Source organism: Esox lucius, chromosome 23, assembly GCF_011004845.1.
Source record: "Esox lucius isolate fEsoLuc1 chromosome 23, fEsoLuc1.pri, whole genome shotgun sequence".
Taxonomy (NCBI): Eukaryota; Metazoa; Chordata; class Actinopteri; order Esociformes; family Esocidae; genus Esox; species Esox lucius.
Genome location: NC_047591.1, coordinates 23,285,196 through 23,298,940, shown reverse-complemented (window position 1 = coordinate 23,298,940; position 13,745 = coordinate 23,285,196). Strand labels below are relative to the sequence as shown.

At 44.7% G+C, this 13,745-nt stretch overlaps 1 protein-coding gene across 2 annotated transcripts in view; it reads left to right on the top strand.

Annotated features, from left to right (window-relative positions):
* The window catches only part of dcc (DCC netrin 1 receptor), a 254,985-nt gene that overhangs the window by 227,353 nt on the left and 13,887 nt on the right, over positions 1–13,745 (top strand). For both annotated transcript variants that reach the window (XM_029117184.2, XM_029117182.2), the window contains exons 25-27: positions 912–1,028; positions 6,746–6,916; positions 11,837–12,115. In XM_029117184.2, coding sequence (XP_028973017.1) covers positions 912–1,028; positions 6,746–6,916; positions 11,837–12,115 — 567 coding nt within the window. The remainder of the gene's footprint in view (positions 1–911; positions 1,029–6,745; positions 6,917–11,836; positions 12,116–13,745) is intronic.

The following is a 13,745-nucleotide window of genomic DNA, read 5'->3' as shown; positions in this document are numbered from 1 at the left end:
AAAGCGGTTAACCGGCAACAGGGTCATGGGCGTTGGGGAGTTTGATGCATGTGAGGAGTGAAGGCTGGCCCGTGTGATCCGATCCAACAGACGAGCTACTGTAGCTCAAATTGCTGGAAAAGTTAATGCAGGTACTGATAGAAAGGTGTCAGAACACACAGGGCATCACAGTTTGCTACGTATGTGGCTGCATAGCCGTAGATCAGTCAGGGTGCCCATGCTGACCCCTGTCCACTGCAGAAAGCACCTACAATGGGCACATGAGCAATGGAGGAAGGTGGCCTGGTCTGATGAATCATGTTTCCTTTTACATCACGTGGATGGTCGGGTGCGTGTGTGTTGCTTACCTGGAGAACCCATGGCACCAGGATGCACTATGGGAAGGAGGCAAGCCGGCAGAGGCAGTGTGATGCTTTGGACAATGTTCTGCTGGGAAACCTTGGGTCCTGCCATTCATGTGGATTTTACTTTGACATGTACCACCTACCTGAGCATTGTTGCAGACCATGTGCACCCTTTCATGGCAACAGTATTCCCTGATGGCATTGGCCTCTTTCAGCAGGATAATGCACCCTGCCACAAAGCAAAAAGGGTTCAGGAATGGTTTGAGGAACACAAGAACAATTCAAGGTGTTAACTTGGCCTCCTAATTCCCCAGATCTCAATCCAATTGAGTATCTGTGGGATGTGCTGGACAAACAAACCCAATCTATGGAGGCCCCACCTCGCAACTCACAGGATCTGCTGCTGACGTTTTGGTGCCAGATACCACAGTACACCTTCAGAGGTTTAGTGGAGTCCATGCCTCGACGGGTCAGGACTGATTTGGCAGAAAAAGGGGGATCTACACAATATTAGGCAGGTGGTCATAATGTTATGGCTGATTGGTGTATATGTTCTCTTTTTCCCAGGTGCGGACAATGATGAGGCGTCAAGCTGCATCTCTACATTAGAGCGCTCTCTAGCTGCTAGGAGGGCTACACGCACCAAGCTGATGATCCCCATGGACTCTCAACCCAGTAACACACGTAAGTGTAGCAACACATGCTAACGGCTAGTCACCTTGGTCAAATATCATCATTCTGTGTCCACCTCACAGAGAGAACCTCTGTCCTCAGAGCAGATAAGCATCGTAGGCCAGGCTGAAGATGTCCTAAAAAATGACATTGGCTCTGCTGGTCAGCAATGCAGCAGGTGCTACTCAAATGTATGAAACTGAGAGCAGTTTTAAGTTGCGGCATATTCGCCATATACCATACCCCTTGTGTTGTATTGCAAAACATGTTTTTTGAGGGAGGGTTAAAAAACATTTCATCTTAACAACTTAATACTAAGTATGTAGAAATTATTATGGACCTATACTTATTTTAATAACTTGCATTCACTGGGCTGCAAATTGATTTTGACCAGCAAAACAAACGTGCGTTCCCCTGTTGAATTTCAAAATGGGGATTTGGCCCTTGAGCTGACGCGTTCCTGTGGCCCTAGAGCAGACTCGTTCCTGTGGCCCTAGAGCTGACTCTTTCCTGTGGCCCTAGAGCTGACTCGTTCCTGTGGCCCTAGAGCTGACTCGTTCCTGTGGCCCTAGAGCTGACGCGTTCCTGTGGCCCTAGAGCTGACGCGTTCCTGTGGCCCTAGAGCTGACGCATTCCTGTGGCCCTAGAGCTGACGCGTTCCTGTGGCCCTAAAGCTGACGCGTTCCTGTGGCCCTAGAGCTGACTCGTTCCTGTGGCCCTAGAGCTGCCACGTTCCTGTGGCCCTAGAGCTGACGCGTTCCTGTGGCCCTAAAGCTGACGCGTTCCTGTGGCCCTAGAGCTGACTCGTTCCTGTGGCACTAGAGCTGACGCGTTCCTGTGGCCCTAGAGCTGACGCGTTCCTGTGGCCCTAGAGCTGACGCGTTCCTGTGTTTCTACTGCAGCTCTTTCTGCTCCCTGATAGAAGGGTTAACCCTGATTCCAAGTTGTTAGAGTCTGCCTGTCAGCTCATTGCATAGCAGTATCTACCTCTGTAGTATCTTGCCTCACATCTCATACTCAATGAACTGAACCTTCACTCCATCACCCCTTCCTCCACCCTCCTCTCCAGTTTCCCTCTTTCCCCTCCTCCATTCCTGCCGCCTACCCTTCTTCGCTCTTCCTCATTTCCCTCCCTCCTTTATTCCCCCTCTGAGCATCCTCTCCTTCCTCTTTCCCTGGTAATTACCAGATTCCCCACTCCGTCTTTCGCTCTGTTCTGCTCCTCTCCTTTGCTCTCGTCTAGACCTTTGTACCTCCCTCTCTTGTCATCCCTCACTTCTGTTTTCTGCAGTAGTAACATGAAAGCCCCCCCAGATCTAAGGCTACCTAGTGGGTGAGAGGGAGAGAAAGAGGCAAGAGAGTGAAAACGCAGAATGGCTGACCACTGTGGCTGACCCAAATCTCTGAAAAGCCTAGACTATGTACAGACTCAGCGATCATGTGCCTGCTTGAGAGAGGCCGCCAAAGGCAGAACCTGCTCTCAAGATAAGAGAGAGTGAGTGTACACTAGCCAAGAAATGAGGTGGTGACTGGGTTGCACTTCCTAACCCTCTGCGAAATGTATGACCACATTAGAGACACTTATTTCTTTCAGATCAAATAGACCCACAAAGCATTTGAAAATAATTAAGACATTGGTGAACTCCTGTCTGGGTCGGGTGAAATGCCACCATGTTCCACCAAAGCAGCAGGACATCTGACCCGTTGGAACCAGAAAAGGACCAGTGGACCTTAAAGAACACTGTCAACTAAACCCAGATTCATGTCTTTATGACCATTCAAATGCTTTTCCTTTTTAAAACATTTGTTTGTTAAGTCAGGTGGAGAAATGGTAGGGTGAAAGAGTCAGAAAAAGAGAGAAGGAGATACATGGGGGGTGATAGTCATCTGTTGTTCTGTAAGTACAACCCCTTTACACATCCTGCAGCCCCGCCCCCCCATCTCCCAATGACTGTCATCCCAGCAGTGGGGAGTGAAGACACACCAGGGCTGTCTGAAGATCTGTGTCTGGTTCAATCCCCTCTCACCTACCTGGGTCCTGTCACACATGTTCAGGGGCTCTGTGAATAATATGGACAGGAAAAGAAAGACAGGATCAGGGAGACAGGATCAGGTAGACAGGATCAGGTAGACAGGATCAGGCCGATCAGGGAGACAGGATCAGGAAGAGAGCTTGGCCTGGTTCCTCGCTTAGGGGTTCTGGTTAGAAGAAGCTTGTTTTCAGTTGTCTGGGCTGTTTGATGATGAAGGATGATTCCACCTGTTAGATGGAGTAGTCAGTGCTTTAATCACTAATCTCACACTAATAAGGGCATCTTGTTAGAGACATCATTAGGGCACTTTGGTAACTAGTCTGCTGTTAAGTGTCTCATTCCCCAGGTACACCATGCTTACCCAAATGGATTATTCTCACATCAGTGCACTACTCTTGACCAGAGCTCTGTCACAACCCATTAAACAGTGGTGCATAACGAGGGAATAGTGTGCCATTTGGGAAGCAGACTCTGTTTAGTCCCACATGACAACAGAGGAGTGTGGAGTCAAACATCTGAACAATGAATGCCACTTATATTGTTTTAATTGGATTAATCATCTTGTACTGGCTCATTAAATCTAATCCTCATTCTAATCTGATAATCCAATCAGATTATGACCCCATTAAACTGAAGTTGAGTTAAGCAGTAAAAGACAACCATGAACTGATGACGATTGCAAAAATTCAGCAGCCTTCCGGAAAATCCTTGTTAGAGGATTCAGATTTTCCGCATAATCCATCCTAATCAAAGATATTTCCTATCTCCGATTTTAGTAAAACCTGAGAATTTTGGAAACATTTCCAGAGTTTTTCAAATAAATAGACCTGAGAGGACAAGAGGTGGAAGAGACCCTGTCAGATACCGAATTAGGCAAATCACTTCATAGTGGACAGAGCAGAAATTCTATATTCCATATCATTTAATTAAAGGAGAAAGAGACTAACTTTAGTTTAATCAACAGAATATAATACTGTTTCTATTTACTGGGACATTATGGCAGGTTAGGCAACATCACCAGAAAAAACATCCAAAATATCATTTTTACCCCGACCAATGTTGTGACAGTTTATATTGTCTGCCGTGTAATTTTGCTTGACAGAGCACATCGTCTTACATCAAGGCAGAACGAACCGATTACCAGTTGTAATGGCCTGATTGGTAACCAGGCCTGGCCGGCCGAGAATAGATACATTGATTGATGTGTTTGTATTAATGCAGACCTGAACCTCAGTCATCTGTTCATGACCATAGAGACCAATACAGTCCTCTGGTGGCCAACACACCCTTTTAACAACAGTCAGGTAAATCAGTGTTGTCAAGTGGGTTGGACTTCCAACTTTATTGGCTGATCCCTCTTGATGAACCGGTTGGTCCCAGGTAGATTCTCAAGGTTCCCGACCTAACACATCCGGTCCTTAATCTCAAATGGAGCCTTTTCTCATTCCACTCTGTCCTCGTCTGTCTCTGCGTCCATGCTGACTACCGCCATTTGCACAAATGAAGGAGTGACGTGATTAAGGGTGTAGGGACTAATTTGACCTTCCAGTGACCCCGTCCCGCTAGATGGCAACGATGTACATTGGAGTCTCGTCTCAAAGCTATTTTAGAGCGTTTCCGAATTTCACGCAAAATAATCATTTTGAGATGAGACGTGTTTACAAAATTAAATACCTCCTAAATTAGGTGTTCATTTGCTACGGAAGTTTATGATTTCTCAAACAATAGGATTGGTTTGTTAATTTTAATTTCATAAAATGTTATAAATTAAAAGTGAAATTCCATTATTCATGTCCCGAGTCCCTGAGGTTTATGGTTTTATTAATTCTCTCACTGCTCTCAGGAAGTCACCCTTTAAATGTTGTTATTCATATGGGACTTTAAAGGGCTTACTGAGCTGTTGCGTAGGGGGGGACAGGGACTGTTTTAGGATTTAGGAAGAAGATAGACATGTGTCTTCATTTTTGTCACTAAGATCCAAGATCTAAAATGTTAGGATTTTGTTTGTCTTCTTATTGATTTACCAATTTTCTATGACTATGAAAGAAATATTGTGTAATAACACAATGCATTTGAGAATTATTCCGTGAACAGGATTATTTTTAATGAGAGGATTAGTAGGGGATTAATATACTTCCCTTTTGATGAGGTTTAATTCTTTATGTTTAATTAAATGTTTTATTATTTTAATTACGTATTTCTGAAAAAAGTTATTCAAGTAGCGGTGTCAGCACGCTCATGAGATCCAGTGCTTTGTGAGACGTTTGTCTTAGTCCACATCTTTGGGCGCTGACAAAAAGAAGAACAACAACTTCACTGGTATTAAACTTTCAAGACTCTGAGTCAGAGCTCAGCACAAAACACATTTTTTTAAACCTATCCCAAAGCTTGTTGTTAATTTTAAGCAGCCGGCATTAATACCTGAACGTAACAAAAAAAAACACAAAAAACTAAGTTGGTCAACAAACCAGATTTCGAAAGGATATCTTGTTGTGTCATTAAGGAAAGAAAAGCCACAACACACAGTTCTAGAATGTGTGTGTGTGTCTTTTATTGTGTTGCACTTATTGTTCTCACTTCAGGAAAGTCATACAGACAAAGATTAGTTAAGACACAAAAACACACAGCATATTACACACACACACCTACTTTTATATTATATATGGAGGACATGTTGATAGTGAGTTAGTGCAACATAATGAAAGTGTCTGAGAATGCTGCCAGGTATAGATGAATCTTGATGCTTTAAAGGAGAGAAAACTCTAGTGTAACATAATGATGGAATCACACACACACACACACACACACACACACTAGGTACTGTAACATAATGAAAGTGTCTGAGAGTGCTGCCAGGTATAGATGCATCTTGATGCTTTAGAGGAGAGAAAACTCTAGTGTAACATAATGATGGAATCACACACACACACACATACACACAAACACACACATTAGCTAGTGTAATATAATGAAAGAAACACACAAACACACACACACACACTAGCTAGTGTAATATAATGAAAGAAACACACACACACACACACTAGCTAGTGTAATATAATGAAGGAAACACCCACACACACAAACACACACACACACACTAGCTAGTGTAATATAATGAAGGAAACACACACATGCACACACACACACACACACACACACTAGGTAGTGAAACATGAGGAAAGCAACACACAAACACGTATACACACACACAGACACACACCCTAGTCTCTCTCTCTCTCCTTTCTACTCCCCTCCAGGTCATAGTCAGTTTAAGAGATAGACATCTCCCTCTCCCTCTCCCTCTCTGTGTGGAGGACCCGGGGCATTTTAACAGCCCAGCACACCTCTCCTCACCTCCATCCTCCTCCACCCCCAACCCTCCCCGTCCTCCGCCACCACTCCACCTTACTCCTACATCATTTACCTTCTTGTTTAGGCCCTCAGGGGGTGTCTCAAGGTCAGTGCTCTGTCTGTCTGCCTGTCAGTGGGTCTGTCTCTGGGTTTCCGTGCGCCAGTCTTAACAGCGGTATTTATAGTTTATCTGCAGTTGTTTATCTGATTATGTTCCTGCGCTCCCAAACACAACCCTAATCCCTATGAAGGCTGTGAGTATCCAGGGCCCCACAGGTGCCCTGCTGCCTGTCACTGACCTCATGGTGTTGCCCTGGTCCGTCTCTCCACTCTCCTCTCCAGCTGTGGTCAGTGCCATCCCGGTGCCAACCCTGGAGAGCAGCCAGTACCCCGGTGTCCTGCCGTCGCCCACCTGTGGGTACAGCCACAGTACGCTGACCAGCCACCCCAAGTTCACCCTGAGACCCATGCCCTTTCCCAGCCTCACAGTGGACCGCAGCTACCACACAGCAGGTACCCTATCCCGCCTTTCTGTTTCACTGTGTCTTTGTCTCTTTCTTAGCTCTATTTCTTGCTTTGTCGCTTGGTCTTCCAGCCTCTCTGTGTCTCAGTTTTTACTAAGTCCAGTGTTTCCCTGTTATTGTAATCAGAGCGGCGCTCCGCCGCTGCTAGATTGTGATTGCCACAGAACAACTGAATCTGTTTATGAAATACGTATTTTTGGTACCAAGCTGAGTGCAGTTTATAAGTTTACTATCGCACGAGCATCAGAGTAGAGCAAAAACATCCTGCACCTGACATTCTGAGTATTCAGCCTTCTAGTGAGGTCAGAGAAATGTAACTGGCTATGTCTGTGCACGCGCAATTTTGTGTTGAACTGTCAGAAAGTGTCTGTGACATTGATATAAAGAACATAGCCATTGTCTGTGAGACAACCAAAGGTAAGAAGCTAGCTAACTGGCACAACTCGATAGCTATAATCGGCTACAACAGATGAGTGTCATGCTGGGAAGATTACAGATTCGGCCGCAACTCTAAGACCTCCAGTTTTCGTATTTTTCCTTTAAAAATAAAGGCCTGCAATGTATATATAGTGTGTACTGTGTAGATTTTCGAAGGAAAAAATACTTTACGTAAGGTAATGAATATTATAAGGTGGATCACATTGCTTGAGTCGTAAGTTAATGTAAAGAACATATCCAATATAAAAAAAATATTGTTGTTAATCTGCTTGCGCTCATTAGCTTTGGAGAGGGATTGTGTTGTAATGTTATAAATCCAACCACATATATAACAAAAGCTATTCAGTGCCACAGTGAATGTATTGTACGTAATTCCTGGAGAGTTTAAGTTACAAATATAATGTTAGTAGCTAGAGGCTTTTATTAGGAGTCTGAGAGGTGATCCATGAACAGTTTTAGAGAATGGTCAATGGAGGGGGCGTACCAAGGTTATTATTAGGGAATGATCTTAAGAAAGTATTGTCAAATAAATACATTAAAAACATGTTTGTAGCATTTCAAGCATTGGCCATTTTGTGATGTTGATGTCAGCGTGCAGACCCCATCCACCACTGAAATGAAGAAGGGGAAACACTGCTAAGTCACTACTCTCTGTGTCTCAATACTTACTTAGTTACTACTCTCCTTATATCAGTACTTACTAAGTCAAACAAATACAGTAACTTCAGTATGGTCCATCTCTTTCCCTCAAGAACACCACACATTGGAAATAATTTTGAGGGTTTCCTTCCTCCTCCTTTATTTATTCTTACTTTCCCTCCAGGCTTCTGCAGCTCTCATTTTGTCTCTCTCTGTCTTCTCCGTCTTCATATTTCTTCCTACCTCTGGTCTACACCACAAACAGACATTTACTTCTCATTAGCTGTCTCTTCTCCCACTCTGCTTCTCTCCATGCTTGCTGTCATTGTGTTAAGAACGGTCATGGTGAGGCAGCTAAATGACAGCGAAGCTAAGATGCATTAGCCAATTACTGGGCAGGTGTCCCAAATTGCACCATATTGCCTTTGTAGGGCACTACTTTTAACCAGAGCGTTATGGGCCTTGGTCAAATGTAGTGCACTACATAGGGAATAGGGTGCTGTTGGGTCCATGAGCCCTGTAATTGGCTAATGCCTCATTGACCTGTAAATTATTAGCAGAGTGGTTCTTCAGGCCGGGCTAGAATGGGCATTAGGTTAGTTTCAATGTCTGGGAAATCACTTCTGTCAGGATGGAGTGAACAAACAAGCTTGAAGAGAAAGTGGGTGGAGGAGAGAAAGAGAGGTGAGAGAGAAAGAGAGAAGATGAGAAGAGAGAGAGGTGAAGGGAACAGCGAGGAGCGATTGATGTCTAACATATCAAGAAAGCAAAATAGGTTTTTAACCTCTAGGGTCTTTTTCTGGTTAAATAGAAAGACACACATTAAGTGTTGTTTTATGTCCCTGATGTTATGGTCTGAACAAAGCCCCCTGGCGAAGATGCCTGGCCTTTTAACTCTAAGTACCAAGTCCACCTTGTTTCAAACCTTTATAGCACAGTGAAGATATAATGTCTTGACTCTGCAAACTTGTTACCAATGTCAATAAGACATTACTGTAATATCTCCGACCCATCACTGTAGATTTGTGTTCGGGAAAAACGGTTGACTTCCCAGCATGGTTTATATTTTACATTTTTAATTGTTGTTATAATGTTTTTGCATGTTCTACATGGTGAATCATTTGTTTGCATCTCAACTATATGAAAAATTATTAAATAATACAATTCTAATGTTGGCATATTCACTTCTTGAACTGTATGATATTCACAGGATCTCCAATGTTATGGACCACATGACTGACAATGATTGAATGTGACAACACTATGTCCCGTCTCTGTCAAACACATATGTCAAGCGCTGCTGGTAACTCAGAAATTCACTCCAAATCTGCAAAAGATGCTGAAAACCTTACCGCGGGGTTATTCAATTCGGGTTCTGGATTTCCAGAACTTTTCAAATTTCATTATTTTTCTCTTCAAAGAACCTTCCCATTTATAGTTCTTTAGTTTACCTATGACATCGCTCTCAATAACTTAATTTGGTTCCATCTTGTACCTTTATTTGTGTCTTTATATATCTATATTAAATATATTTTGTATACATTATATATATATATATATACTGCTCAAAAAGATTAAGGGATCATGTAATCATCCCAGTAGAACACCAAGTCAATTAAACTTCAGAGACAAGACAGTTGCTCTCTCCTTATCCTTCCTGACTGATCCTTCTCTAGTTTAGCATTTTGCTAGTATCCTTGTCTCTACTGGTATCATGTGGCGGTACCTGCAGCCCATTCAGGTTGCACAGGCAGTCCACCTCCTCCAGGATGGCACATCCATACGTACCGTCGCTAGAAGGTTTGCCGTGTCTCCCAGTTCAGTCTCAAGAGCATGGAGGATGTACCAGGAAACAAGCCGCTACATGAGGAGAGCTGTACAGGGCCATAGAAGGGCATCAACCCAGCAGCAGGACCGGTATCTGCTCCTTTGTGCGAGGAGGAACAGGAGGAGCACTGCCAGACCCCTACAAAATGACCTCCAGCAGGCAACTGGTGTGCATGTTTCTGACCAAACTGTCAGAAACAGACTCCATGAGAGTGGCATGAGGGCCTGATGTCCTCTTGTGGGACCTGTGCTGACAACCCAGCACCATACAGCTCGATTGGCATTCGCCAGAGAACTCCAGAATTAGCAGGTCCGCCATTGGCACCCCGTTCTCTTCGCAGATGAGAGCAGGTTCACACTGAGCACATGTGACAGATGTGAAAGAGTCTGGAGATGCAGTGATGAACGTTATGCTGCCTGCAACTTCATCCAGCATGACTGGTTTGGCAGTGGGTCAGTGATGGTCTGGGGAGGCATATCCTTGGAGGGTCGCACAGACCTCCACATGTTAGCCAACGGTACCCTGACTGCTGTTAGGTACCGGGATGAAATCCTCAGACCCATCGTCAGACCTTACACTGGTGCAGTGGGCCCTGGATAGGAAGAGAAGATAACATAACATGTATGATGTTGTATCAGGAAGAGAAGATAACATGTATGATGTTATATCAGGAAGAGAAGATAACATGTATGATGTTATATCAGGAAGAGAAGATAACATGTATGATGTTTTATCAGGAAGAGAAGATAACATGTATGATGTTATATCAGGAAGAGAAGATAACATGTATGATGTTATATCAGGAAGAGAAGATAACATGTATGATGTTATATCAGGAAGAGAAGATAACATGAATGATGTTATATCAGGAAGAGAAGATAACATGTATGATGTTATATCAGGAAGAGAAGATAACATGTATGATGTTATATCAGGAAGAGAAGATAACATGTATGATGTTATATCAGGAAGAGAAGATAACATGTATGATGTTATATCAGGAAGAGAAGATAACATGTATGATGTTTTATCAGGAAGAGAAGATAACATGTATGATGTTATATCAGGAAGAGAAGATAACATGTATGATGTTATATCAGGAAGAGAAGATAACATGTATGATGTTATATCAGGAAGAGAAGAGGGCGATATTTCTGGTGTGTGGGAGGAGGTCAAACTGGGACAGCATGAGTCAACTGTGTAGATATGAGACCGATATCTCTTCCTCTCTTCTCTCCTCCTTCCACTCTGTTGCCTTCATTATCACTCATTCATTTCTCTCTCCCATTTCAGTTGTTTCGCCTTCTCTTTTTTTTGTCTCTCTTCTCTCTTTCCTCTGTCACTAACCCCTGTCATGGCTGTGTTTCTCTGTGCAGCAGTCGTACTAACCCCTGTCATTGCTGTTTCTCTGTGCAGCAGTCGTACTAACCCCTGTCATTGCTGTGTTTCTCTGTGCAGCAGTCGTACTAACCCCTGTCATTGCTGTGTTTCTCTGTGCAGCAGTCGTACTAACCCCTGTCATGGCTGTGTTTCTCTGTGCAGCAGTCGTACTAACCCCTGTCATTGCTGTGTTTCTCTGTGCAGCAGTCGTACTAACCCCTGTCATTGCTGTGTTTCTCTGTGCAGCAGTCGTACTAACCCCTGTCATTGCTGTGTTTCTCTGTGCAGCAGTCGTACTAACCCCTGTCAAGGCTGTGTTTCTCTGTGCAGCAGTCGTACTAACCCCTGTCATGGCTGTGTTTCTCTGTGCAGCAGTCGTACTAACCCCTGTCATGGCTGTGTTTCTCTGTGCAGCAGTCGTACTAACCCCTGTCATTGCTGTGTTTCTCTGTGCAGCAGTCGTACTAACCCCTGTCATGGCTGTGTTTCTCTGTGCAGCAGTCGTACTAACCCCTGTCATGGCTATGTTTCTCTGTGCAGCAGTCGTACTAACCCCTGTCATTGCTGTGTTTCTCTGTGCAGCAGTCGTACTAACCCCTGTCATTGCTGTGTTTCTCTGTGCAGCAGTATCGACGGAGGGCAGCGGTCCGCTGGTGGTTCCACAACCACCACAGCCCACTCTGATCACCAGTGCCAGCAGCCAGCCAGGTGTCGGCGCAGTGGGAGGTGGAGGGGAGCTGTCTCTCCCAGGGACGGAGGAGGTCGGCGGCGTCTCCACGCGAACCATCCCCACCGCCTGCGTCAGGCCCACACACCCCCTGCGGAGTTTCGCCAACCCCCTCCTGCCTCCACCCATGGGCAACATCGACCCCAAGGTCTACACGCCCATGATGCCCCATTCAAGTGAGTGCAGCGTGGCCTTGGGCAGTGGGATCAGGGTTGTGTGTACCTACCGATCGGGAGGAGGAAATTGAAAAAGGCATAATTGCTCCGAAAACGGAGCATGATTTCTTTGCACGTTTATTCAGTATATTTCCTAATTTGTCTAATTAGCGATCGTACCCTAAATAGAATCTGAATGACTTTGTATTTCAGTTGCATTATTTGTATTTCAGTTGCATTATTTGTATTCCAGTTGCATTATTTGTATTTCAGTTGCATTATTTGTATTTCAGTTGCATTATTTGTATTTCAGTTGCATTATTTGTAATCCAGTTGCATGAATGTAACTGTAACTAGCTTCACCTGACTGTTGGCTTCATGTTGGGCACCGTCACATGCTGTTGAGTTTGATTATTCTCATCAATGTTGTGTTGGTCACTGAGCCCATCTTGAGATGGCAGAGCTGATTGGAGATCAGTTATTTGATGGCTGAAAGTGATCTGGCCTCAAGCAAAGTATCAGTTCTGGGTGTTAGAAAGGGAGGGCTGCTAGCTCCATCCGTTTGGATTGGACATGACATGGCCTGGAGGGTGGAAACCAATGAGGCTGACCTCTTTTCTGTTAGCTTCCTCTCTCTCACACACACACACTCACAGACACAACACACACACACACACACAACACACACACACACACACGTACACACACACACACACATACTCTACTCCTAATAGCCTAAAGCCCAATGAGCATCAAGGATCCTCACAACCTTATAAACGTTGTGTGCGTGCGCGTGTGCGTGTGTCGTACATATGCTGAATTCTGTGTAATGTTGATGATGATTTGTTATTTCCCAAATTTGCCAGACGTTGTTGTTGTGGGAGGAGGCCTGGGAGCAGTGGCTCAATGGACCAGGTCTTTGACTGTTTGTGTGTGAATTACCATGTTACACCTGAACCAACCTGCTTATCAGAGCTGGCCTGATGACCTGCTGCTCTGGAGTCTGCCAACATCAGCCACGGGTCAGCAGGGGGCAGGTCCCTGTCAGCGGTCATGGGCAGGAGGTCAGGTGTCACAGACTTAAGTGTTAGTTGTACCCCAAATTCTCATCACCATAGAAACTTTAAGAATATTTGAGGTGCTTTTTCATTTGTAGATTTGGGATCAAGTGTATGTGTGTGTGTGTGTGTGTATGTATGTGTGTATGTATGTGTGTGTGTGTGTGTGTATGTATGTGTGTGTTTGTCGGGGGTGGGGGGCGGATGTATGTCTGCATCTGTGGGGGAAGGGGCAGGATGTGTGGGTGGGGGTATGTTTGTTTACTCACACGGCTGAGAGTCCCATTGATTTTCTGATGCTATGAATCCTTCACACAGCAGGCTGGGTCTCAGCACCAACACACCTAGAGGCAGATATCACCCCCTCACCTCTCCCCATCTCCCTCCCTCCTCTCCCTCACCTCTCTCTTACTCTTCCTCCTCCTCTTTTCTCTCTCTCCTATCTCACCTATTTCTTACCGCTCTCTCTCTCGTCTCGCCCCTCTTTCTGATCTCTATCTCCCCCTTCGCCCCTTCTTCTCCCCCACCTGAGTTTCTCTAAACTGGTTACTAATACCTCCTCTCCTTCCTTCTTTCCTTTCTGCTCTCAACTC